Here is a 27802-nt window from a genome sequence, read left to right as displayed (position 1 = left end):
TCTTTCCTGGGACGGCCCTGCTCTCTTCTGTGCTTGTCTCTGAGTAGAGACTGTTTGAGGATCCTGATTCTTTGTGCACACCCTTTCTGGTCCTGGTGACCGGGCGTTTAGCCTGTGGCCGGTAGGTCACTGGGTGCACTCTTGTTTCTCCCCCGTCCTTAGTCAGCTCTGTTGTTTGGAACTGGATCACCTCACAGGCAGCCAGAAAGACAGCCTGCTTTGCCTTTCTTCTCTTTCCTTCCCTCCCTCCTCCTCCTTTCCTTCTTTTGTTTCCTTCCTTCCTTCCTTCCCTAATTTTCTCTCCCTCTCTCCTCTTCCCTCCCTCCCTCTAGACCCTCCCTTCCCTCTCTCCCTCCCTCATTTCTTCCTTTCTTCTCCCCCTACTTCATGAATTATGAAGTTAAATCTACCACTGCCAGGGGAAAAACATTTCTTTCCATCGCTACATGTAAATGATTTTAGGCTTCGTGAAAGTCGCTCAGTCGTGTCTGACTCTTTGTGACCCCGTGGATTGTATAATCCATGGAATTCTCCAGGCCAGAATACTGGGATGGGTAGCCATTCCCTTCTCCAGGGGATCTTCCCAACCCAGGTCTCCTGCATTGTAGGTGGATTCTTTACCTGCTGAGCTACAAGGGAAGCCCAAGAATACTGGAGTGGGTAGCCATTCCCTTCTCCAGGGGATCTTCCCAACCCAGGGATCAAATCCAGGTCTCCCGCGCTGCAGGTGAATTCTTTACGAGCTGAACCACCTAGGAAGCCCAAGAATACTGGAGGGGGTAGCCTATCCCTTCTCCAGCAGATCGTCTCCCGACCCAGGAATCCAACTGGGGTTTCCTGCATTGCAGGCAGATTCTTTACCAGCTGAGCTACCAGGAATCCCTTTAGGCTTATGTACCATATTCTTTTTTTTTTTTTTTTGGCCACACCATCATGCACTTGGGGGATATTCCCGAACAAAGGATCTGATTGAACCTGGGCCCTCAGCAGTGAGAGAGCAGAGCCCTAACCATTGGACCACCAGGGAACTCCTGCTCATGTACTGTTTTGGATTGTTCGTACGTTTCTTCCCCTTTCACTACTGTGAAGATTGAGTTTACTGCATTTTTTTTAAAAAGGATTGATCTAAAGAGATTTTGGCTTTATAGTGCTGCCTTCCTTGACCACCAGATTTAAAAGAGCAACTCCTGGCCGTTCCTGTAGTCCTACTCCGCTTTCCTGGTTTTTCTTCACTCTGCTTATCATTGTTTGACATAACATGTACTTAAAACCAACCCTTGTGGTATAACTTATTCATAATATAATATGACATCAAAAACCATTTTTTTGTTTTTTGGCTGCGTCCCATGGCCTGTGGGATCTTGGTTCCCAGACCAGGGATCCAATCTGAGGCCCCTGCATTGGAATCTCGAAGTCTTAACCACTAGATCGCCAGGGACGTCTCTGTAATGTACACATTTTAAGTGTACAGATTTGTGAGTTTCAAGAAATGTGTGTACACCTGTGTAACCACCTCCGCAACACTTGAGATGTAAGTACCGCACGCTAACCGATTGTACCCCTGGAGCTCCCATAACGCTCAAGGTATAGAGCGTTTCCATCCCCTCAGGTTTCCTTCTGACTTCCGTCCCCAGCAATCACTCATCTGCCCTCTACAGCTACAGATTTGACTTTCCTAGAGTTTCGTGTAAATAGAATCATTCGGTACTGTTCTGTATTTGGCTTCTTGCACTCACCATCATGTTTGTGAAGGTATCTGGTTGTTGCATGTCTCAGTTCATTTCTTTGTATTGCAGAGAAGTTCCCTTGTATAGATATACTGCAGTTTCTTCATTCACTCCTCCATGGACATTTTGTTTGCCGTATATATTGTTTGTTTATTGTCTTTCTTCTTCCCATTAGCCTGTAAGCTTTCTGAGGGCACTTGTTTTTTTATAGGGGTGTTAATTCATGTAACATAAAATTAACCATTTTTTTTTTTTTTAAATTAACCATTTTTAAGTGAACGATTCATTGGTATTTGGTACATTCAGTGTGGTGCGGCCACCACCTCTGTCTAGTTCTAAAACATTTTCATCATCCCAGAAGAAAACCCTGTACCTGTTAAGCGGTCCATCCCAGAGGGCAGTGATTTTTTGGTCTTTTTTATGCAACAATTGTCATTTTCCAGTTATAAAAGTAACATAGACTGGTCATGTTAAAATACTGAAGATACAGAACTACAAAAGTATCCACTTTTATCTTAATTTTACAATGAAAACCACTAGTACCTTCAGTTCTTTTGAATGTTGCATTTGCTCTTTGAGTAAGGTTATTCTGAGGTCAGTGAGTGATAGAGGCAGATTGGACCCCTCTGCTTTTTTTTTTAAATATATATTTTTACTTATTTGGCTGTGCTGGGTCTTAGTTGCAACATGAGAACTCATGTTGAGACAGGTAGAATCTTAGTTCCCCAACCAGGGATCAAACCCAGGCCCTGTGCATTGGGAGTGCAGAGTCTTAGCCGTTGGACCACCAGGGAAGTACCCCTCCACTTTAAACAAAGATATTTTCTTGGCCACACCGCACAGCTTGTGGAATCTTAGATCTTCAACCAGGGATTGAACCCATGCCCCTTGCAGTCTTAACCACCGGACCGCCAAGGAAGTGCCCAGATTGGACCCTTAGGGGTAATACTGTGCCATTCCCTCACCTAAAGAGAATATAGCATCTAGACATTCTGTGCTGTGTTTATTCACTTACTTAACAAATAAGTACAGATTTTCTGTTGTGTATCAGGCCCTGTGTTAGGGCACCAGTGGTGAATAGCACGACCTAGACCCTTGCCAGCCTGGAGTATGCTCTACTGGGAAGCTGGAACCAGGAATAATGGGAAAATGTTAACAGAGGTGGTGGGTGGGAACTGGAGGCTATGAGTAAGAGAAGGGTAGAGAAAATTTGTCCCTGGCGCGATCTAGGTGGAGGTGGATCTGAATCGAGCTCTCGCTTTTTAAAAAATTAAAACATTTCCTTTGTGGTTTATCACAGGATATTGAGCATAGTTCCCTGTGCTCAGCTCTGCCGGCTTCTGTCTAGCCTGGAGTTGTTACTACTAATCCCAGAGCCTTTTACCAGAGCGTCCGTCTGTTTCTATAGCTGGCCAGATATAAGTATGCCATGCCATGCCACTGAAAAGGGGGCATCTTTCATTTGGAAGCTCTTTGGAAGAGTTCCTTGAGGATGATGTGGGTCTTGAGGATGACGTGATATTTGCAATCCCCAGAAGCTAGCATTGCTTTGGAAAGGTTTTCACTCAGGTATAAATGGACAGCTGAACTTGGTTAGTTGGGTGAAGTCAAAGAAACTGACCAGGGAGCTAAAACTGACCCGTCTAAAAGAATTTGTTTTGTGGATCATCTCTACATAGAAACATTTCTCCTTCCTGCTAGAGGAGCTGCAGGCAGCACTGTGAGGTCATATGTCAGAGGCACCACTGGTAGTTAGAAGACATGGGAGGAGAATTCCTGACCTCTCAAGTAATGGAACTCTTTTGAGGACACTGGAGTGGAAGAAAATGATCTTTGCCCTTAGCAAATGCACTCAATGTGTTTGTGAAGCCAATCTTGTGACTTTAGTGGTCTTAAGAAAACATTTGATTGAGAAACAATTGTTTTTTACATGAAACTTGATTGGCACATGCATGGATAAACACAACAATGTACAGTCCTTTGAGGAGAGGATGAAAGGTAATTTTCTGAACTAGCTGGGTTTGGGGGAGCAGGTTTACTAGAACTTTATGGCAGTAGGGATTTGCTGTTGGAATGGAACCTCCTTTGGTTTTGGACTTTAACAGTGGACTGACTCCTTATCTGTTTGACATTGTTTAAGTAAAATTTTGTCTGAAAATTAGGCCATGAACTTAAATCTTTGCCTGGAGTTTTTTTCAACATGATGAAAATGGCTCTGGATTTTTCAGAGAAGAGTGTCCTCACTTTCTACTTCTTCCCTTCCTACAGAAGATGGAAAATGTTACCTAAATTTTATACTTATATTGGTCTTACACCATTAGATTAGTGCCAGATACTAGATGAAGCTTGATACATATTTGTTGATTAGTCAACAGAGAAAAAACACAGCCTAAAAGCTGAGAATTAGGTTTTACCTGGTGACTTTACTGCAGAGTATAGCCTAGGGTAGCCTCCCAGATGGCTTTGAGGAACTGTTTCAAGGGTTTGAAGGAGGAACCAGGATACAAGGGAGTTTTTGCTGGGGAAAAAAAAAGAAAAATTTTCTAGTCCAACATCAAAAGATCACTGCTAATCACAAAGAACAGAAATCTCAAGTGAATGATTTCAGTGCTTTTCTGTGGGAAGATGCAAGAGTATGGGCTCATTGAAATTATTCCACTATCTAGAGTCAGTATTCTGTTGCTTTCCATCCTGAATCCGCTCAGGGTGAATCACGGCAGAAGGGGTGGGGTGGCTACAGTGACCTATGGCTTGATGGAGGCAACATTAGTTGTTTACCAGAATGGCAGACAGCATTCTTTGTTTACTGAAATGGCAAGCAGCATATTTTTTGTCTACAGATTAAATGAAGTAATCAAGTTCTCGTTTCCTTCTGAGATAGTGGTCCCAGTTCTGCCAAGATTGAGAATCTGGTTTGGTTTCTTTGAGTTCTGTCTCTTTGTTGGAGTTCAGGCAAAAATGGAATGAAAGCAGAAAAAACCAGAGTTGTTGTTCAGTTCCTAAGTTGTGTCTGACTCTGTGACCTCATAGACTGCAGCATTCCAAGCTTCCCTGTCCTTTACTGTCTTCCAGAGTTTGCTCAAATTGCTGTCCTGAGTTGTTGATGCTATCTAACTATCTCATTGGCTGCCTGCCTCTTCTTTTGCTTTCAGTTTTTTCCAGCATCAGGGTATCTTTCAGTGAGTTGACTCTTTGCATCAGGTGGCCAAAGTTTTGGAGCTTCAGCATCAGTCCTTCCAGTGAATACTCAGGGTTGATTTCCTTTAGGATTGACTGGTTTGATCTCCTTGCAGTCCAGGGGACTCTCAAGAGTCTTCTCCAGCACAGACCCTTACATAAATGTAATTAGTGGAAACTTAACTTTGGGGATAATTTATCAATTTTGAGTAATTTTAGAATCTCAGTGGAGAGGTATAAAATCATCTTTGTTGTCCAAGGGTGGGATTTACCATGAGTGCTGAGAGGGGCAGAGAAGTCATGCTTCCCTTAGCCCTTTCATTACTTTGGGAAAGGACCTCATTTTGTCCTCAGCTATGAAAACTTAGAGGACTATGTGTTTGTAGTTGGTGCAAATCAGATCCTCTGCACCCAGAGTGACCAGAACTGAGAGGACCTCGGTCCTGAGTTTCTTTCCTTTGGAGTGTGTTCTGGTGTCTTTACTGCCTTTGCTCTGTTGAACTTTCCTCCTTCCAAGGCTTTTTACTTCAATTTCTGTCCCACCTCTTGCTTTTCCCTCCCTCGGCTGCCTCAGAGCAAAGGCCACATGGTCATTCTTCCTGGAATAATTCTCTGAGGGCTGAGAAGGAATCTCTCCAGGGAGACTGTCATCATTACCCTTGCCTGCTTGGGTCAGAGGTTGCCTTTTTCACTGTTGTAAACTGCTCTGAACTCTGAGCTGAGACAGTGTAGATCATTGAGTACTATAACATTTCATTCTGGAAACTCTCCTTGGAACTTTACACAAAGTGAAAAGCTTTGTGGGTGAGACAGTGATAGAGCGAGGGGTGTGTTGTTTGGTTTCTTCAAGATGGGTATGGTGATAGTCAAAGGCGCTCAGTTGTATCCGACTCTTTGTGACCCCATACATGTCATACAGTCCATGGCATTCTCCAAGCCAGAATACTGGAGTGGGCAGCCTTTCCCTTCTCCAGGGGATCTTCCCAACCCAGGGATCGAACCCAGGTTTCCTGCATTGCAGGCGGATTCTTTACCAGCTGAGCCACAAGGGAAGCCTAAGCTATAACGTCAGTATCAATAATACTATGTTGTTTTGCTTAGGGGGAGTGGAAAGGAGTTATCAGGAGCAAGCAGTGAGATCTTTTCATTTTCAGATAGAATTAGTTTCGATTTCACCCCATCACTGCCTCAGTCCCTGGATGAGCAACCTCTGAGCCACAAGCAGGCGCAAGCCCGGGTGCTGCTACTGTGCCCCTGGGTGTTTTCCCAGCGGGCTCGTCTTAACTAAATAATGGCTGGTATTCATCAGGCGCTTGCTGTGTGCCAGGCGTTGGACTGTGCCCTTTGCGTGCCTTATCGCCTTTAGTCCTCTCAGTAGCCCTATGGGTTGTAGAATCTCTTATCATCTCATTTCCCTGAGGTTTCAGGAGTTAAGTAGCTTTTCCCGGGCCACACTGGGAGTGGAATTTGGGTGTTGCTGACTTGCCTGAGGCCCATGTGAGCAGGAGGAGGACAGAAGGCAGAGGTTGGAGAGGAGTGCCTTTGGGGTGTTGCTCCCGTTTTTGCTTTTGGGTCAGGGCTGAGGAGCATTCCCAGCATGTCAGGTTGGGTGGGGTGACCAGTTGGCAGGGCTCAGAGTCAGGTAGCTTATTTCAGCCCAGGAATGGAGCAGAGTGGGAGCAGGCAGACGGAGAAGAGGCGGAGCGAGTAGAGCGCAGCCTTGTTCCCCCGGCCCCCGGCCTTCCTTCATCGAGGGGAATCTTCTTATCTTTCCTTGACCTTCTCTTCTGCCGACTGAGGGCTTCCCAGGTGGCTCAGACAGTAAAGAATCTGCCTGCAGTGGGGGAGACCTGAGTTCGATCCCTAGGTCAGGAGGATCCCCTGGAGAAGGGAATGGCAGCCCACTTCAGGATTCTTGCTTGGAGAATCCCATGGACAGAGAAGTCTGGCGAGCTACAGTCCATGGGGTCGCAAAGAGTTGGGCTCAGACAGTAACACTTTCAGTTCATTTTGTTCTGACTGAAAAACCGGTCTTGCTACTTACTACCTAGGCTGTTGTCTCCTTCCTGGCTCGGGAAAACTGCCCACAGGTTAAGTATGAGTTGAGTAGTATAACAGGGAGCAAAAGAATGCGAAAGGCAGAAGAAGGAAAAACGAAGCGTGGTTTCCGTTTGCCAGGTATTTTCTCATTTATCTGTTGATTTGATTAGCAACCAGTACCCAGTCAGGGGAGGCAAAGATGGTTATATCCTCATTTTACATGTGGAAAAATGCAGTCAGTGCATACTGAATGATTATCCAGGGCTCCTTGGTAGAAAAACCAGCCTGGGGTTTGAACTCCACCTCCTAGAATTCTTTGCGCTGGACTCATCTGCACATGCGCACATGAACTTGTGTGTTTAACATACCCCAGCACCCCTGGTGCCAAAATAGTATCCCCAAATGCTGACTCCAGTGAGCTACTTATATATGTTATGCTCGTCATTTGGTGGGTACTTAATTGGTATAAATCTTGAGACATTTAGCTCTGTACCTAACAGCTCCTACAGGCCCCTTTGCAGGTGCCCACTCTTGAGTGTCCTGGATACCCATTGTGGTTTTTTTTTTTTGGACAATGGATTCATGATTGAGTTCATTTCCAGGGGAGAAAACCCCTGGGCCTCATCTTCTTCCTCCAGACTGTTTGATGACTCTTGCAGCTGGCCACTCTGACCTTATCTGACTCCTTGCTGGTAGAGGTTTATGGAGCTTTTGTTTTGTTTCTCTTGTGGCCAGCTTAGCAGCTTGGAATGATACTGGCTGAGTGACATGGGTCCAAAGTGGGCTGTTCTGTGTAACTTCTTGTTCTCTCAGTTGCCTGGGAGATCAGTGAGCCCAGCTATCAAATGCTGCTGCTGTGTTCAGCCCTTTGGACTATCGAGGGTGGAGAAATGTAGATCAAAGTACCTAGCAAGGTGTACAGCATTCATTCATCTGGTAACTCGATATTGAACAACTCTCCTGTGCCAGGCTGTGTCCCAAGTACTGGGGATGTAAAGGCAGACTCGATTCTGCCCTCATGGATCTAGTGAAGGGCACTGTTAGTGCAGTGGGCATTCAGTAAATAAAATACTGTCATTAAGGCTCTTCCTGTAATAATCATAGTGATGTTATTAATAGAATAGGGCTTTACCATCTTGATGAGATTATGGGAAATGAAGACATCATATTATCACACCCAGTGGTCTGCATTCCTGTAACTTTTTATCAAACCAGCAGACTCTTGAGAGTCAGGAATGTGTTTTTTTGTTTGTTTGCCTCCTGGCTGGAGAACGAGTTGTAAAGATTCATCACTCCTTTAGCTGGAGTAGAACTCCTTTAGCTGGAGTGTTTGAATTAGGAGATTTGACCCTGGGGATTTGTATTCTGAGAGTTATAGACCCTGAGCATCTTTCTGGAACTCCAGTCTGGGATCTATCTCACTGACACCAGCTCCCTTCCTTCTTGGCTTGACTTTTTTTTTTTTTTTAATTTCGTTGCAGCACATAAGCTTTCTCTGTTTGCGGTGTGGGCTTCTCTTGTTGTGGAGCATGGGCTCTAGAGCTTGCAGGCTCAGTAGTTGCGGCGCTTGGGCTCAGTTGCCCAGTGGCATGTGGGATCTTAGTTCCTTGTTTAGGAACCTGCATCACCTGCATTGGAAGGTGGATTCTTAACCACGGGACCACCAGGGAAGTCTCATGGCCTGACTTTTTATAAGGACTGCAGTGTTTTTAAACTGTAAACAGTGGAATTATGGATAGAAGGAGTTTGACTAGTAAGTTGTTCTTTTTTTTTTTTAAAACAGTCTTTCTTAGATGTAAGTGACATACCATGTATTTATCATCCTTTTAAAATATACAATTCAGGGCTTTCAGTATATTCATAAAGTTTTACAGTCCTTAGTACTGTCTTAAGTCCTTAGCATTTTCATCAACCCAGATAGGAACCCTGTACCCACAACAGTCACTCCCTATTTCCTGCTTCCCTTCACCCCTGGCAGCCACTAATATATATTCTGTCTCTATGAGCTGACCTATTGTGGACATTTCATATAAAAGGAATTATATAATATGTAACATTTTGTGTCTGGCTTCTTTCACTTAATATAATGTTTTCAAGGTTCATCCATGTTGTAGCATACATCAGTACTTTTTATAGTTGAATAATATTCAGACATTATATGTTCATTCATCAACTGATGGACATGTGGGTTGTTTCCATCTTTTGTTATTATGAATAATGCTGCTGTGAACATTCATGTTCAAGTTCTGTGTGGATGTATCTTTTTAACTCTCTTGGTTTATACCTAGGAGTAGAGCTACTGAGACATATGGTAACTCTGTGTTTCACTTTCTGAGAAACTGCCATGCTGTTTTCTAGGGTGGCCATGCATTTTACATTCTCATCAGCAGTGTATGAGCATTGAAATTTCTCTGTATTCTCATCAAAACTTGCCATTATCTTTTTGATCATAGTCATCCTAGTGGGAGTGAAGGGATATCTTGTTGTGGTTGGTTTGCATTTCCCTGATGGCTATGGTGTTGAGCATCTTTTCACGTGCTTATTGATAACTGTATGTCTTCTTTGGAGAAATATCTGTTCAGATTTTTTGCTTAATATTTAATTAGGCTATTTTATCTTACTGAGTTGTAAGAATTATTTACATATTCTGGACCATTAGTCCCTTATCAGATATGTGATTTGCAAATATTTACCCCCATTCTTTGGATTGTCTTTTCATCTAATGGTATCCTTTGCAGAATAAAAGTTTTTAATTTTGATGAAGTCCATTTTATCCATTTTTTTCTTTTGTTGTATTGCTTTTAGTGTCATATCTAAAAAGACATTGCCTAATCCACGGTTGCAAAATTTCCTCCTATGCCTTCTTTTAAGAGTTTATAGTTTTATCATTTTTATGACCATTAAGTTCTTATATACTGACTGAGGCTTTCAAAGTTCCTGTTAGCTGTTTGCCTAGGGGTAAGTGTTGGGTGAGAGGCTATTATCCTGGGACTTCTTTTCCTTGCCACATTGACAAGTCAATCGAGGAGCCCTGGCAAGCACTTAATTCTTGCAGGTGTTTCTAGCTATTTTGTGGTTTTCGTATTTCATTGTCTTCCCCCCACCCTTTTTTTTTTTTTTTTGGGAAGGTAACGAATGAAGAGGACTTCATTAGGAAATTGGACTGCAAACCTGATCAGCATCTGAAAGTGGTTTCCATTTTTGGAAATACTGGGGATGGGAAGTCTCATACCCTCAACCACACTTTCTTCTATGGCCGAGAAGTCTTCAAAACCTCCCCTGCCCAGGAGTCCTGCACTGTGGGAGTGTGGGCAGCATATGACCCAGTCCACAAAGTGGCTGTGATAGACACGGAAGGGCTCTTGGGGGCTACAGTGAATCTAAGCCAGAGGACACGGCTGCTGCTTAAGGTCCTGGCCATCTCAGACCTCGTCATCTATCGAACTCATGCAGACCGACTGCACAATGACCTCTTCAAGTTCCTTGGGGATGCCTCAGAAGCTTATTTGAAACATTTCACTAAGGAGCTCAAGGCTACCACTGCCCGCTGTGGCCTGGACGTCCCCTTGTCCACCCTGGGCCCTGCTGTTATCATTTTCCATGAGACTGTGCACACCCAGCTGCTGGGCTCTGGTAAGTAGATGGGGTTCGGTTGTCACACATTGACCTTTCTGGGCTGCAGTAGCGACTTGGCAGTGGAAGATTGCCCAGAAAAATTTCTGCCTGGGCAAGACATAAGGAAGTGTTTCAAGAAGGATGGAGTGATCAACCATGTCAGAATCTGCTCATGGGCAGGATGAGGATTGAGAAATTGCCGATTGGCTTTGGTGATATAGAGGTCCTTGGTGATCTGGGTAAGACCGTTTCCCAGGGATGGTGGGCCTGAAAGCCTGATCAAAGTGGGATCAAAAAAAGAGAAGGAAAAATCTTAAGGTAGTATATTCATCTCTTTCATAGAGTTCTATAAAGGGTTCTAAAAGTGACAGCAGGAGGCTGATGTAGGGGGTTTCAGGGAGTTTCCCCTTTTTTGAAATTTAAGATGTGAGGTATTGCAGGTACTTGTATGTTGCTGGGAATGATGAAAGGAAGAGATGCAGATGTAAGAGAGAGAGCAGGAGTGATGCACAGGTGGAGGGCTGACCTTAGGAGTGTGGACGGTTCATCCGTAACAACAGGAGAGAAGGGAGATTATATGGACACGATTACAGGTAAGTAGGTAGACGTGGCGGAAGTTGTCTTATTGTTTCTGCTTTCTTAGAGAAATAGGAAGCAAGAGCATCGCCCGAGTGGGAGGATGAGGGAGCAGGTGCGACAGTGATTGGATGCAGGTGGGGATGATAGCGTTGGCTCCGAAAATAGTTTCATTATTAATGTTCATTCAGTTAACAAAGTTTATTATGTGCACAAGGTCACATGCTGACAGCCAGGACCCCAAACTGGAAAAAAAAAACCAATTCCCACCCTCGAATAGCTGATAGTCTAGTTGGAGAGGCCACACGTACTCTGTTCTGTGCTGGGTGTCACTCCTGGAGCTGTGAGTGTGCAGAAGAGGGACACTATACACCTCTTTGTGGGATCTAGGAAAGAGGAGGTGACATTTGAACTCTAGAGACTGATTAGATAGAGGAAGGATGCTCTAGGAAGATGAACCTGTAGTGGTTTGAAGGAACTTGTGTCCAGGGAACTGTAGGTATTTGTACCCTGAGTTGCTGGATTCCGTTCCTGCCCCCTTCAATGCAGCTTCCTTGAAGGATGGGGAGTGATGTTTTTTAAAAGCTTAATTTATACGTTAGGTCATGTCATACTCCTGCTTCCAACCTGTCAATGGCTTTCCGTTACGTCAGGATAAAATCTAAACTCCTAATTACAGTGTCCTCACTCCTGCCTCTGTCTCTGAACACTCTCTGCTTACCCCTTTCACTCCCTCCACTAGCTATACCAGACTTTTCTCTGTTCCCATCTTTGCACAAGCTACTCTGTCTACCTGGAACACACTTTCCCCCAGCCAGCCCCTCTTTCAGATTCAGCTCAACTCTTAGCCCCTTGGAGCCTTTGCCAAATGTCTCCTTAAAATGGTCCTTCCTGCACCCTGGTGGTCCCGTCTTCATGTTCATCAGGGCACCTGTCGCTCTCTGAAATCATCCTGTTTGTTTGCTTACTGGTTTTTGATCTTTTCCCCTTGGAATGGAAACTCCAGGAAGGCAGGAACCTTGCCTGTCTTACTCACTGCTGCCTTTGAAGAGCCTGGGTGGGTGCTTGGCGCACAGTAGGCTGTCACCAGACACTTGCTGAGTGAAGAGGCTCAGTGTGTCTGAGGCTTAGATTGTGTGCGAGGGAACAGTGGACACACTCAGGGATCAGATCACACATGGATGGCCTTGATTTAGGTCTCAAGTATGACAAGATCCCTTGAAGGATTTTAAGTAGGGAGTTTATGTGATCAGATCTGTATTTTCAAAAAGATCCCCCGCGGCCTGTTGCAGGATGAACTAGAGAGGCATGTGTAGAGGCAGGGAGGTGGGAGTGATGGGGCCTGAGCGAGGGCAGGGCAGTAGGTGGGGAGTGGACAGACTGGGACCATATTAAGGAGTTAGATCGAAGGATCTGGGTCTAGGATACCTCCCGTGATTAGCATTTTTATGCCACTTTGGATCTTCACAGCTTTGGTGAGGGGAGGGTCTAATTTCCTGTTCAGGATTTTGAAACAACCAGCCTTTCAAAGTAACTTTTTTTTTCCCATAGGCTTTATTTATTTATTTATTTTTAAAAAATCTTATTTGTTTTTGGCTGTGCTGCGTCTTTGTTGCTTTTCTCTAGTTGCAGCTAGTGGGGGTTACTCTCTAGTTGCACTGCGCAGGCTTCTCATTGCCGTGGCTTCTCTTCTTTTGGAGCACAGGCTCTAGGGCCCGAGGGCCTCAGTAGTTGTGGCTTGCAGGCTCCAGAGAACAGGCTCAGTAGTTGTGGCGCATAGGCTTAGGCACTCTGCAAGCACGTGGGATCTTCCCGGAACAGGAATCATACCTGTATCTCCTGTGTTGGCAGACGAATTATTCACTGCTGAGCCACCAGGGAAACGACCCCCCCCCTCTTTTTTTCCTTTTGCTTTATGCCTTGCACTATGCTTGGTGTTTGTTTATTTGTTTTTTAAAATAAAAGCTGAATAACAAAGATAACATTTTTTTTTCTTAAATTTTTAAAAATTTTTACTTTTTCCCTGTGTCATGCGGCATTTGGAATCTTAATTCCCTGACCAGGAATCAAACCTGTCACCCTCTCCAGTGAAAGTGCAGAGTCTTAACCACTGGCCCGCCAGGAAAGTCCCAACATTTTCTTAAAATAAATGCAGACTTAATGTATCTTTGTTATTCAGCTCAGTCAACAGCGGCTATATTTTACAAATGAAGAAACTGAACTCAGAGAGCTTAGGTTATGTAACCAAGGAGGTTCTAGCTAGCAGGCTGCAACATTGCGATTCTGAATCCAGAGTTGTTTCTGGATCCAGAACTTTGGCTACTTCTCTTTGATGACTGTACCTTTAAATTTGAGCTAAAGCCATATTTCCAGTGTTAATTTGAGTGATTTTGTTGTTAAAATATTAAAGGAAATTATGCTGTATGACTCAGGAAACTCAAACTGTGGCTTGGTAACAACCTAGAGGGTTGGGATGGGGAGGGAGGTGGGAGGGATGTTCAAGTGGGAGGGGACATGGGTAAACCTATGGCTGATTCATGTTGATATTTGGTAGAAACCAACACAATACTGTAAAGCAAGTATCCTTCAATTAAAAATAAATAAATTAAAAAAAAAAGCAACATAATCCTGTCAGCCCAGAATCTAACTTCTAAAGAATAAAATAATTTAGTTTTTTTTTAGAAAAAAATTAAAGGAAATTAAAACCAAAAGTCCTTCTAAGTTTTATCTCCAAAATGATTATTGAATCTGTTTATACTGCTGCTCCCTAAATTTCTGGATAAATGTTGGTGAAACTATGGGAAGGCTGATACCCTCACATGTTGGCAGTTGTCTGCAACTTCACCAGCATAAGACCAGCGCTTCCAGAGCAGCTATTTATTTTAAATGCTTATTAGAAGGTGACTGGTGAAATCCATCCATAGGATGGAAGACTATATAGCTGTTAAAAAGAAGAAGGAGATGTCTTCTCACAGTGTATCAAGTGTACAAGGACACATGCTTATGGTATGTTATTAAGTGATGAAAGCAAGTTGCATATGTGTGTTGGGAATTATGTAGGAAAAGAAAAAGTCTGAAAGGGTAAACACTGGACTATAGTTCCCTTTGAAGAGTAGGAGGGAGCAGAGGACCTACATTTCTTTCCTTTTATGCTTTGACATGTTTGGATTTTTTACAATGAGAGCACATTAAAAAAAATACACTTCTAGTTAAGAATCCGTCTTGTAATGCAGGGGACTCCGGTTTGACCTCTGGTTGGGGAACTGAAACCCCCACATGCCGTGGAGCAACTAAGCCCTCGCGCTGCAACTAGAGAGCCCGTGAGCCACAATGGAGATCCCTCATGATGCAGCTTAGACCTGCTGCAGCCATTAAATAAATAAATATTAAAAGTTAAATAAATGACTGATTGTCTCTCTCTCTCTTTTTTTTTTTAAAAGGTACTTCCTTGAAGTGTAACACACATACCAAAAAGTGCACATTATATCAAAAGTGTATACCTGAAGCCCTTTGGCAAGCTGAGGGTATATGTGAATTCAATACCAGGTCATGATACACCAGCCCCTACTTCACAGAAACCCCTGCTGTGCTTTCTTCTAGGCAGTTCCTTCCTTCCTGACTTCCAACAGCATAGAGCAGTTCTGCCTGTTGATATTTACGGAGCCACACCACGTATTCCTTTTATAATGAAAGACAGGAGACTTTTTTTTTTAAAGAAAGGCCCCTGTTCACACACCTGTTTCCGCTTGTCCAGATCACCCCTCCGAGGTGCCGGAGAAGCTCATCCAGGACCGGTTCCGGAAGCTGGGCCGCTTCCCGGAAGCCTTCAGTTCCATTCACTACAAGGGGACGAGGACCTACAACCCTCCCACTGACTTTTCTGGGCTTCGGCGTGCTCTGGAGCAGCAACTGGAGAACAACACCACCCGTTCTCCCCGGCACCCTGGCGTCATCTTCAAAGCCCTGAAGGTCAGTTGCTTTCTGGCTGGAGTGCTTCTCACTGGGGCGCCAGTGGGTGGTGACGCTCAGTTCTCCAACTTCTGTCAGTGCTGGTGATGAGAAACCTGGGCTGAAAAGAGGGTCTGTGAAAGGAAGGGCATGAGTGGAGTGTGTTACCTGTTGAATGGCATCATCTTGCCAGGAACGTGAATCTCGGATGTTAGTTAAAAGGTCCTCCTCTTGGAGAAAAACCTTATTTTACCATTCTTTATAATGAAGACATCAACTCAGTTCCTGCCAAGACTGCTTCCGTTTTATGGTTTGTGTACACCTCTGTGTTACCATGCCTGCAGGCGGAGGACAGAGGAGCAGGAAGGGGCCAGGGTCTTTGGGGCAGTGCTGAGAGTGTGGCGTTTGGAGAAAGGACAGTGTTGACATGAAGACTTGAGCTAGGGATTTGAGGGTACCCTGAGGGGTAGGGCATAGAGCCCGAGACCAGAAGAGATAGGAGAAGCGGTTTGCATAAAGCTAGGCCGGCCCTGGTTTACCCAGGAACAGACTTTGGGCATATGTTGATTTGCTTCATCCATGGAGTCTAAAAGGTTTGCAGTGGGACACAACGTAAGCAGTTTCTGCATCTGGATAAACTGTATACGGAAGTTCGTTATACTATTCTTGCCACTTTTCTACAGGTTTGAAATCACATCAAAATGAAAAGTTAAAAAAAACAACAGGAGGAGGGAATGAAGTTACTCCTCAGAAAAGGTTTATGGTTTTTGCATAGTGGTTACTAAAGGCTAGATGTTTGTATCCTCACAAAATTCATATCTTGAAATACATTAATGCCCAATTAGTATACCCAGGGGTTTGTGGGAGGTGATTGGTTATCAGAATGGAACCCTCTTGAGTGACTTTACCACCCTTACAAATGAAGCCCCAGAAAGCTCCCTAGCCCCTTCCACCAAGTGAGGACACTGTGAGAAGGCACCATCTATGAACCAGAAGGCAGAGCCTCATTGGGAGGCTGCCATGCTGCACCCTCATCTTGGATTTCCAGCCTATAGGACTGTGGGGAATAAATTTGTCATTTATAAGCTTCCCAGTCTGTGGCATCTCATTGTAGTATCCTGATTGGACTAGAAAAACTTGGAAGTCCAGAGTCAGACAGACTTGTGTTAGGATCCCAGTTCTGCCGTTTACCTGTTGCTTGGTCTTAGGAAATTAGTTATTTCGTTCATCCATTCGACAAATAAATGAGTGAATCTCTGTGTCAGAGTTTGAGGTGCTGGAAATAACTGGAGAATAAGATAGACAACAATCTTTGCCCTTATAGAATACTTCTTCAAGGGCTTCCCAGGTGACTCCATGGTAAAGAATCTACCTGCCAGTGCAGAAGATAACGAGTTCGATCCCTGGGTGGGGAAGATCCCCTGGAGGAGGAAACGACAACCCATTCTGGTATTCTTGCCTGGAAAATCCCACAGAGAGAGGATCCTCGTAGGCTAGAGTCCATGGGGTCACAAAGAGTCGGACACGACTGACCACACATGTCCTTGTAATGGCATAGGTAGTCAGGTGGAAGATTACACCCAAGTATTGTGAGCATTCTTAAATGGAGGCTAAATCCGTACTATGTTATACAAAGGGCTGTAAAATCTGATCCTTAAGAATATTGACAACTAGGCCAAGGCTGCATTATAGATTTCTTAGGTTTTCTCAAAGTTAACCTAGCTTACTGTTTACATAAGACCTTCAGGGACACCAGGTGCCATAAGCAGTAATTAGTGCTCAGGGATTTTACCTCACGCATCTTGGATGTCCTCCTCCAGGCCAGTTTGTCAGGTACTTTTCTGTTGTTGTTGTTATTGTTGTTAGTTACTTTTGAGAAAAAGAGTTACACTGTGTTTTTATGAGGAGATACGATTCATGAAGCTTTCTGTGATTAAAATGAGCCTGGTCAGCTGGAATTCTGAGGACTCTTGGTAACTGTTGGCCTCGAGTTTACCTGGATCTTGTATTTCCTGTTCTCTGAGGCAGGGTCTGTGCATGGGATGGAGTTACCTGTTTAAGCTTGTGTTTCCGGCTCTCCTCAGGGAACTCTGGGGTCTTGCAACTTAGTCAGATCCTTGAAAAACTTCTTTTGTCTTTTTCTGGTTGTTTTTAATCTTCTTTATATTAGAAATTGTTCATTCTCTGTGATCACGCTTATAGAAAGCTACCTTTAAGGTCTGCATTAGGCAGATTGACCTAGGAGAGGTTTATTGTTGTTAAAATACTCTTAACAGAAGTCTTCATAGTTCATAGAAGTGTATAATATGATGGCCATTTATTTTTGTCCACTTGTTTTTTTATGTTGTTGTATTTTTTTTTTTAAAGTGGCCTTGCATTCTTTTTGGAACAAAAGATTGGGGATGGTCATAAACAGATAAATTATCAGTGCCAAAATAGCTTGTTTGACTTTCTGTTTCTCCCATTTTTTTTCTTTCTCTACTGGTATTTATTCGCCACCTTGCCCAGTTCCTCACTGACTCCCTGAGGAAGCACTTCAAGAAGGCTTGGGATATATTCTAGTATGATTTATATGATTTTGTTTCCTCTGTGATTTTCTCTTTATTTTACATAAAATAGGAATATTGTTAGAAAAAAATGTATAAACCTTTTGGGAAAATGGAGAGGCACTATGAGGCAAGACTGTGATGCCCAAATAAAGAAGTCTCAACTCTCTAGTAAGACCACCACCATGCAAGGGTAAACATTGACAGGTTTGGCAATAAAATGTCAAAAAGGATATGAAGCACTGTAAACTCTTACAAACTTCTGGTTGAGGTAAAATTAGTACAGCCACTTTGAAATGCAGTAGTATAAAGAAATGCATAATATATATTCCAACCATGTCATTTCTAGAAATTGGCCTTAGAGCAGCTCTTCCACAGGAACACAGAGACCTATATGAGGAAGTTAATGGCAACATCCTTGTAATAGCAAAGAAAAAAGCAAACTAAGTGTGCAAAAAATAGATACATGGGGCATTATATATGATTCTTTGCTACTTATTTTGAAAAGAGAATTGGGGTTGTGATACGTATCTATGTGCACTTATATACTTTGCTTTTTTTTATGGAGTGTTGAAGCCTAGCATTTTTTCCATTATTAAATATCCTATAAAACCATGTTTTTTAAAAATAGCTGCATGCTTTTTCATTTATATGGGTGGATCATTTTTTATATGTAGTAGTTCTGCCCATACTTTAATAGTACTTTCCATTTTTCCTTATATTTTCTGAGTACCTAAAGGTATTGCCCACATTCTGCCTACTTCCTTGGGGTAAATTACAGCTCCCAGTACTGCTGGCCAACCTTTCTGTGGAGTGTTTACTAATGTCATGTTCTGTGCTCTGTATTGACATGTATTCATTCATTTTATCCTCATTTCAACTCTGAGGTTGAGAAACAGAGGCAGAGAGAGGTACGTTAATTTGCCTGAGATGACTTGTCTAGTGAGTGGTGGAGAATTTGTTTTTTTAACATTCATTTATTTATTTGGCTGCGCCAGGCCTTAGTTTGCAGCACAGCACTCGGGATCTTCAGTCTTTGTTGTGGCACGTAGGATCTTTTTTAGTTGCAGCATGTGGGATCTGGTTCCCGACGAGGGATCGAACCCAGGCCCCCTGCATGGGGAGTGCATAGTCTCAGCCACTGGACCGCCAGGGAAGTTCCAGTGGTGGGCAATTTGAACCAGGTAGTCTGGCTCCCAAGTCTGTGCTTTTAAACCCTGGGCTGTATTCCTTCTCAATAGTTACTCCACTTTTAAGAAGGTCAGAAGATGGGTCTTTAAAGGTTCCTGATACATATTACTAGTTGTCTTTACAAAGGACATTTTTAGAAGTTGTATTTGAGTGTTTGGTTACTTTAAAAAGTTATTAAAAAAAATGAAAAAAATAAAAAGTTATTTTTTAAATTGTAAAAGCAATGTGTGTTTGTAATAAACAATTGAAATAGTACAGATTCAAATAGTACAATTCCAGTAGTAAGGTATGACTTAAGTCCCTTTCACTCCTGTCCCCTCACTGTATGATAACTGTTATAAAACTTTCTGACATACGCTTCCTGAAATTTTTGGTGATGCTTCAGTGCATATAGAAATATATGTATATAATGTATGTATACATTTTCTTCCTAAATAAGTCAGATCATAGAGAAGCTAAATCTTTTTTTCCTTCCACATATTCTTTTCATGTTCATTATTGAACAGGAAATGTGATTAATGAGCAAGATTGAGGAGTTGTAGAATGTGTGTGTATGAGACCTTCAGTCACTTTCTGCTCTTGTGACTTGCCCGTATGTTTCACATTCATTCTGCTGATCTGGTTGCCCTTCCCTCCATTTGGCCTTGTTGTGGTCCAAGCCCCAGTTCCTTTTCTCCAGCTGAATTTTTCTCACTTCTTAACCTCTCACTCGTTTGCTCAGTTTCCACAGTAGCAACAGCTCGGATACCTACCAGCAGAGCATATTCTCACTGATGAAGTAAGTCTGTTTAAAGAAAAGAGATGTTCAGGTCCCTATTGACTAACTGTTGTTGCCTGTATTTACAGTTAAGAGAAATGGAGAGAACCATTTTAAGGTTGGATTCTGACAGGTTTTCTGTATTACCTCCTTTAGTCTCTGATCTCTAAATGTAGGAACTCTGACTCTAATTCTGTCACATCAGGAAGCACCTATTAAGTATTTACGAAGTTATTATATATTTTGAGGGGAGGTGGCATCGTGGATTACATAAGAGTCTCCATTTTTAATCAGAAAATTCACTGCTAGCCTTTGATGACTGGAGTGAAACTTACAGGTTAGATAGTAAGAGCTGTACTGTTGTCAAGGCAACTAAAGTTCAAGATCATCTAGTCTCTAGGCAACCTTTTCCAGACTGACCTCAAATGCTTTCCCAAGCTTTCTCAGGAAAGGTCCTTTCCTGCCTCTTATGGCTTTGGGGCCTCAAGAGGGAGAGAGCCCTGGAAACCCTGCAATGATTTGAGGCTTAGAATTCTTGAAAGAGATGAAGTATATGGATTAGGTGGTAATGTCCACACTGGAAAGAAACAATCAGGTTATAGAGGAAGGAAGACAGTGTCTCCTTACCCTTGTATCTAAAACACATGAGCATCAAGTTTTTTTTAACAGTTTCTGTTATGTTTCCATACTTCTTTTTTGGCTGCATCATCCAGCACCTGGAATCTTAGTTCCCTGACTAGGGATCAGACCTGTGGCCCCTGTAAAGGATAAGTCTTAACCATTGGACTGCCAGGGAAGTCCTATTCCCATACTCTTGATTCATGTAAGTCCTTCTGATGCTTGTCAAGGTCTGATTCATTACTGACTGCCGGCTCTTCAGTGAGTTGTGAGAGAAGTAAGATGCTTGTGTTATCAACATTTGAGAGGATGGGTGGCCAGCATCCGAAAAGGTGAGGCTGGTTGGTCTTGGAGTTCTCTTTCTGATGTCATAAGAAGTTACTGTTGCCGTGGCAAACATAAGCTGACAGTTGTCTAGTGCTGGTGGCAATGGAGGTTCTATGGGGATTTGTCGCATGGCGATCGGGCTGCAGATTGTTTCATGCTAAGCCTTGAGATACTTAGAAATGTCCTCATTTTTCTGAAGATCTTCCAGAGAAGTGAATCAGGCCACTTGAGTTTGGAACAGAAAAAACCTTATGCTGTCACTATTATTGGGCTGCAATTTTACATTTACTGGGGAATGGCATGCCTTCTGAATTCAACCCAGCTGTTGGATTCATGCTAAACTTGATATTTTTCCTAAGGAAAAGTATTACTTAGGTTATCCTTTCAGTTACCTATTTAAAACAGAAACCAAAGGCTAAAAATGCGCTTCTTTGGGTTTTGTTATACATCTTTAGTAGCTTCTGCATTCCTCATTTAGCTCTCTTTTTTTGTTTCTTATTTTAACACTGCATTTGGTACTTAAGTGTCTTTTTGTAGCTAAATATTCACCCACAAATGCAACCAGCCATGAAGACCAGGGAGCTGTCATGGAAAGGAGAGAAGCTCTTGTATCCCTTCTGTTAGCTGGATCAGTTGGTGAGGGTATCTGAGGGAGAAAATTAGAGAATTCTCAGCATAAAAAATAAAAATATTAATCGTGGCAGCTCACGTTTTCTGAGCTCTCAGTCTATGCCAAGTGCTCTATGGATTAACTTCATTTGATCTTCACAGTGTAATCCATGGAGACCCCTGCTACAGAGAGTACTCCTAGCCACCCCCGTTTTACAGATAAGGAAATTGAGGCACTTGAAGAGCTACCAGCTACAGGCTGATATAATTTTTTGTGGGGGGTGGGTCCTCACATTTATGCAAATTTTCCATTTGATTTCATGCTATACCCAAGTTAATTTTTTATGTAAAAATAACTTCCTGGGACTTCCCTGGTAGTCCAGTGGTTAAGATTCTGTGTTTGCACTGCAAAGGGTGTGGGTTCAATTCCTGGTCAGGGAACTAAGATCCCGTGTACCACATGGTGTGGCCAAAAAATAAAGCAAAAACTTCCTCCCCAAATCTTTCAGTAAATTGACGCATTAGGAAGGTGATGCTCTACTTGCCCACCAGCTAGCCCCAGTTAGGCACACAGCTGTTTGAGAAACACAGAAAGAGTTATCAGTGATTTGGCCAATCAGCGAGTAGTTAGCCATAAATTAGAGAGGCCCGTGGGCGTGGGTTAAGGCCTGGTGCAGAGGCAGGGCCAGGGTGAGGAGGAGAGGATGGGTTGGTGTGTGCATGGGGCTCGCTGCTGGGGCACTTCATTGCAGAGGTCCTAGTTGAGTAGTTGTTAAAACGTGTGCTGGACTGAGAGGAGGATACAGAGGTAGTACGTGCCTTTCACGGTGTTTGTGATCTAGTCTGGGAGATCAGATACATATATCAGGCTTGTAGCTTTGTCTCATCACTTAGTACCTGGTTCAGATGTTGAGGACAGCAGCTGCTCAGAGAAGGCAGAGTGTGATCTTCCTAGAGTGGTTGGGAAGGCTTCATGGAAAAGGTGAGACCAAAAATTCCGCGAAGGATGGGTCCTACTCAGAAGTAGGAGAGAGAATGATGGCGTAGGCTAGTGAGTGATTCTGCTGGGTTTGCGTCTTGTTTGTTCCCTTTAATATTCACATGTATATTCCTTTATAGTCTGTCTCCAAATCTTACTTGTTTTCCCTTAGTTACTTTTTACACAATTACTCCCAAGAGAACAGGACCTGTATGTGTTACTCTTAGATTGTTTTTTCTTTTTTTTTGGTCCAACTCAGGGATTGCCACTTGGTCAGCCGTCACTGGCAGGTGGTATTTTATGGGCATGTTCATTATCTTTGCAGGAGCTGAATTTGAATGCACATGGGTGAGTCCCACACCCTTAGTCTGACACATTCTTTGCCACTGCTCTTGTCTTGAACACCTGACCTGACTCCACATTGAGAGCTTGTGCTTTTGAAAACACTTGGTTTACAACTCAGGGTTTTAGGCTTCATTGGGAAAAAGGAAAAGGAGTTTTGATAAATAAGTGTCCTAAAGCGAAATTCCGTTTAGAACTTGAGAATCTTAGTTTAGAACCTAACCTACCCCTTTTCCGAATCTCATCTTAAAATTTCTTTCACCTTTTTACTAAAGAAAGTAGCATCTTGTCCTTCTGTTTTAAAGCTACTTTTACATCTCTTCCCCTGAGTAGTGCCTGACTGCCACAGAAAGAGTCGAGACTTAGGAACTGTGAATATTTAATAATTTTTAAAACCTAGAAAGCCCATTTATATTTAATTTATATGACTTTTCCCACTGCATATGACTGAAGGCTTGGAGGGAAAAAAAATCATCCTGAAGAATATTTTAATATAAAGTAGTGAACAAAAATAGGATTAAAAATGGAAGCTTCCTTTAAACATAAAAATTTCAGCCTGTTACTTCACATACCTTTATCTTTCTTCTTGGCATTTATTTTGGCCGTTTGCTGTCTTTTAGGTTAGTTACTGTAGTTGATAAAAGGCTGCCAATACTTAGAATAATTCCTCCTTGCTTTTTGGCTGATAACCCTTTTTTCTACATAGAGATAGTTCTGTGGCCAGTAAACTCCAGTGAGTACCTGTGGTTAGAACTGGTGGACATGCCCAGAAAACTCCCAGCGCACTTCTGAGCTCTGTCTCCCTCTGACTTCAAGACAGGCCACCTTCTTGAGTTGCTTTCTTTCCCAGCTTCACAAAGATGAAATGGGCATTCATCAGGATCTGGTGGTTTTGAATGAACGGTGGAGTGTGTGACGTGTTTATGACTTCCAAGGTCATTAGGAGAGACCAGTAACTTTGCTTCCTTCTGAGCTCTTGGGAAATGGGCCGGTTCTTTCTGAGGTTTCCTGTGGAGAGGATTGGTGTAAGTCAGGCCAAGAAGGTAGAGGGTAAGGAACAGAAGTCGCTGGCTTCCCGCTTCTAGCCACAGAACCGGTAAGAAGTAAGCCAGCAGTGAGGGCGTGTTAGAAGGGCAGGCAGTGGAAGGCCCAGAGCTCCGAGCTCTCCGCTGAGGCCCTTCACATGTCACCTTCCCTCTGCGCAGGCTCTGAGTGACCGCTTCAGTGGTGAGATCCCCGATGATCAGATGGCGCACAGCTCCTTTTTTCCAGACGAGTACTTCACCTGCTCCTCCCTGTGTCTCAGCTGCGGGTAAGTCCCACCGTGGGAAAAGAGCCTCAGAATGGTGCTTCGCAGACTTCCCTGTGCCTGCAGATCACATGGGGTCTGCCTAAGTTAGGCTGTGACTAAAGGATGGAGTGGGGCCTGAGATAGGGTATTCCAACAAGTTCCCCGGTGAGCCTGATGGTCCGGGGATCACACTTTGAGGTTGCGGGGCATTCCGGGACACATGGTTATGAAGAATCCCCTGAAGATTCCAACCCGGTTTAGATGTGAAATTGACTGGTTTGGGTAACTTTCACTGCAGAAAGCTTTCAGTTCAGTTCAGTTGCTCAGTCATGTGTGACTCTTTGCGACCCCATGGACTGCAGCTCGCCAGGCTTCCCTGTCCATCACCAACTCCCAGAGCTTGCTGAAACTCATGTGCCTCGAGTTGGTGATGCCATCCAACCATCTGTCATCCCCTTCTCCTCCTGCCTTCAGTCTTTCCCAGCATCAGGGTCTTTTTCAGTGAGTCAGTTCTTCACATCAGGGAGCCAAAGTATTGGAGCTTAGCATCAGTCCTTCCAATGAATATTCAGGACTGATCTCCTTTAGGATGGACTGGTTTGATCTCCTTGCTGTCCAGGGGACTCTCAAGAGTCTTCTCCAACACCACAGTTCAAAAGCTAGCACAGAAAAGCAGAACAGGGAAGGCTTTGGGTTGCCTGTTTTCTGTGTTCCTCTTACCAGAGCTTTCAACTCGAGTCATTCCACCCCTTCACCGTGTGCATAGCACTGCGGTGGGTATCAGTCCTAGTGGATTCCTTTCAGGATGAGGGCAGATGCCTAGAGCACATCAGCATTATCCAGGGAGTTTTCCAAATGACTGAGGCCTGGGCCTTGCCTCCAGGGGTTCTCACTTACCAGATCTGGGGTGGTGCCCTCAGCATTGGTGTATTTAAAACGCTCCTCAGGTGATTCTGATGTGTAGCTGAGTTGAGAACATTGAGTTAGGGCAGTATTCTCAAACTTTATGTATGCATCGCCTTGGGATTTTCTTAAATGCAGATTCAGAATCAGCAGGTCTCGGTGAGATTTTGTGTTTCCAGCTGGCTCCTGGGTGATGCTACTGGTCCTTTGTTACAGGGGAAACAGCAATGATTCTCAATTTTAGCATGCCTCAGGAAAACCTGAAGGACACATAACAACAGGTGGTTGGGCCTTGCTCCCAGTTTCTGATTCACTAGGCCTGACGTAGGGCCTGAGAATTTGCCCTTCTGCTAAGTTCCCGGGTGAGACTGATGTTGCTGAATGGGGACCACACGTTGAGGCTCACTGGATTAATTTGAACTGTTGATAGCTACTCAGTCACAGGCCAGTGACTTGTTGGATGGAGCCTGGGGGTTTAAATGTAGTGTGTCAGGGTCAGATTGTAGACTCTGTCTTGTAGACACTCGCCCACCTCTCCGCTGCTTTCATCACTTAATCATCTGATCCTGTCCTCCACATTCGCCCATACGGGGGAGACCTGAGCCTTTTCTGTTATGAATCGCCTTTTTGCATTGATCCCTATAGGCCACCTCCTGGGCCACCATGTTTGCTCTGAGTTTGTAGCAAGGACTTGGTTCTTGGATTATACAGTCTGTGCCTAGGGAGGGCTGAGGCTTGTCTTAGAGAGGAAAGAGGGATGTTAGTTGCCAGTGTGACTTCCTTTAGCGGGCCTCATGAGCCCAGCAAGAGAGGCTTAGGCTCTGTTGGATCATCACTTTTCCATTCTAACTGTGCCTCACCAGGGTTTCCAGAGCTTTCCCTTCTGTCACAGTGAAATTCTAAAGTCCTGGTCCCTGGTTTTGCGTTGTCAGGAGAGCAGAACTCACTGTTCATTTGGAAGGTTTTCTTGTTCAGCTTAAGCCTCCTCTTAATGCGTTGTCAGAATTTGAGGGTCAGTTTTTGTTTTGCATCTTGGCAGCCTGTTCTGATTAAACTTCTTATTTCATGCTGTTTGGATGTTTGAGTTCCCTGAGGGCCGTTCAGGTTTTGTCTCTCATCAAGGTGCTGTCTTCTGGCTCCTCCATTCCTATTGAGGGACCTGGTGGTTTTCCAAGAAGAGATACTCTTTTGGCCCTTTCTCTTCATGCAAGAGTAATAGATACACTACCTGTGTAGCACTGTTGATTGCAAGTATGAGAGAGGCCCTTAAGTTTCCAAAACAAACTGCCGTCTCTCTGCTCAGTATTTGGGGCCCAATTAGTAACGGGGGGGGGTCTAGTTTTGCCCCTGCATCTGGCTTAACGCTTGTGTGTGAGCGCCCTTGGCTCCTTTTAGTAGCTTCATGTCAGCTTTGGTGCCTCCCTCAGGGCTGGATGTAAGAACAGCATGAATCACGGGAAAGAAGGGGTACCTCATGAAGCCAAGAGCCGCTGCAGATATTCCCACCAGTATGACAACCGGGTTTTCACCTGCAAGGTGAGTCCAACCAGCCTCTCTTCCAGCAGCTGGCTTGCTGGCCACACTCCGCTCTAGGGAAGACTGGCTCAGGACCACTCTTGAGCCAGTATCCCAAAGTATTTGATATTCAAATCGAGTCTCTCTGGAACTTCTCTCCAGCTCCAGCCATTAAAAACTCACATGTCTGTTGCCAGGCACCCCTTGGTTTATTTTTTTAAAGCTTAAATCCCCCCTTTATCCTGTTGAGTCTGTATGCCGGGTTCATCTACATTACTTGTTTATTCTTCAGAATGGAATTGCCCTTCAGAAACCCAGTTTGGATGGATTTCTCCTGTCTATGACAGGGATAGAATTTGTAGCTCAGTTTTGGGCCCCTGGTATGGGTACACATTCAGGTCATAATCATTCAGGGCACTGACTTCTTTGGAGAAAGACTTTGCTCTGCTCTGCTAAAACCCAGGGTCTGTAAACCCTCAGCAGGTCTGGTTTGCAGGCAGTGGGGCCGGACGGGGGTATGGAGAGGCCGGGGGTCTGGTGGGTAGAGCAGAAGCTGGCAGAGTGCCCCGTGTTTCAGGCCTGCTACGAGAGAGGCAATGAAGTCAGCGTGGTGCCCAAGACGGCTGCTTCCACTGACTCCCCCTGGATGGGTCTTGCAAAATACGCCTGGTCTGGGTGAGTTTCAGCGGCCTGCAGTTGGGTCTGTGTGTGTCTCCAGGCCCCTGGTGTGCGGTTCCAGTATCTGTCTGCCTGCCTTGTAGGTACGTGATTGAATGTCCCAACTGCGGCGTGGTCTATCGTAGCCGGCAGTACTGGTTTGGGAACCAAGATCCTGTGGATACGGTGGTGCGGACAGAGATTGTGCACGTGTGGCCTGGAGTAAGAACTGTTTTATTTTTCTGTTTTCTCTTCGGGTTGTCCAGTTATTCCTGTGTATGGGAAAGTGGAACTTGTTTATAATGATGGTTAACCATGAATTTGGTTATATATTGGTGGTTTAGGAAGGTGTGATCTGGAGTGCCTTTTTTGTTCTAGACCCTTCATTTTTTTCCATTTCTTGCATAAATATTAGAAACACGATTAAAAATTGATGTATAGTTAAACTGCCTTAGCAAATAAAACTTTATCTTTTCATATTCTCACTTATTTTCCAAATGTATGTTTGTATAGACACAATTATAATTTATGTGCCACTTAACTGCTTTTTCTTGTACCATGGTTTTGCTTTGTTTCCATATTGCTTTCACTTTTCATGATTTTCATTTGTAATCACTGTGTAATATTCTGTCTAATATTATAGTTTGATTTCCCCATTCCGTTCATTTTGAACGTTCATGCTGTTTATGATTTTTTTATTATCAAAGAAAATGCTATCGTGACCATCTTCATGTAAGAAAGCCTTTGTTTTGGAGTATATTCTTCTTGAAGTATATTCTAAGAAGTATTATTACTATGAACCTTTACTGTTTTTAAATTGGATTTTTAAATTCAAGATGTTGGAAAAACAAAACTGTTTATGAGGCAGTGATACAGTGCTTTCATTCTGCATTAAACCATGATTCATACTTGGAATTACCCATCAATCACAGCACATCAAAGCCTTTTCCCTTCATGGAAGAAAGATATTTTCACATATTTTCT

The 27802-nt window shown here is 43.6% G+C and overlaps 1 protein-coding gene across 1 annotated transcript in view; it reads left to right on the top strand.

Moving 5' to 3' along the window:
* The window catches only part of ZFYVE1 (zinc finger FYVE-type containing 1), a 44183-nt gene that overhangs the window by 10966 nt on the left and 5415 nt on the right, over positions 1-27802 (top strand). Inside the window, exons 3-8 of the mRNA XM_043472468.1 lie at positions 10073-10577; positions 14890-15104; positions 23658-23764; positions 26074-26182; positions 26739-26836; positions 26923-27040. Coding sequence (XP_043328403.1) covers positions 10073-10577; positions 14890-15104; positions 23658-23764; positions 26074-26182; positions 26739-26836; positions 26923-27040 — 1152 coding nt within the window. The remainder of the gene's footprint in view (positions 1-10072; positions 10578-14889; positions 15105-23657; positions 23765-26073; positions 26183-26738; positions 26837-26922; positions 27041-27802) is intronic.

This window comes from Cervus canadensis, chromosome 6 (assembly GCF_019320065.1).
Source record: "Cervus canadensis isolate Bull #8, Minnesota chromosome 6, ASM1932006v1, whole genome shotgun sequence".
Taxonomy (NCBI): domain Eukaryota; kingdom Metazoa; phylum Chordata; class Mammalia; order Artiodactyla; family Cervidae; genus Cervus; species Cervus canadensis.
This window is presented reverse-complemented; position numbering and strand designations above follow the sequence as displayed.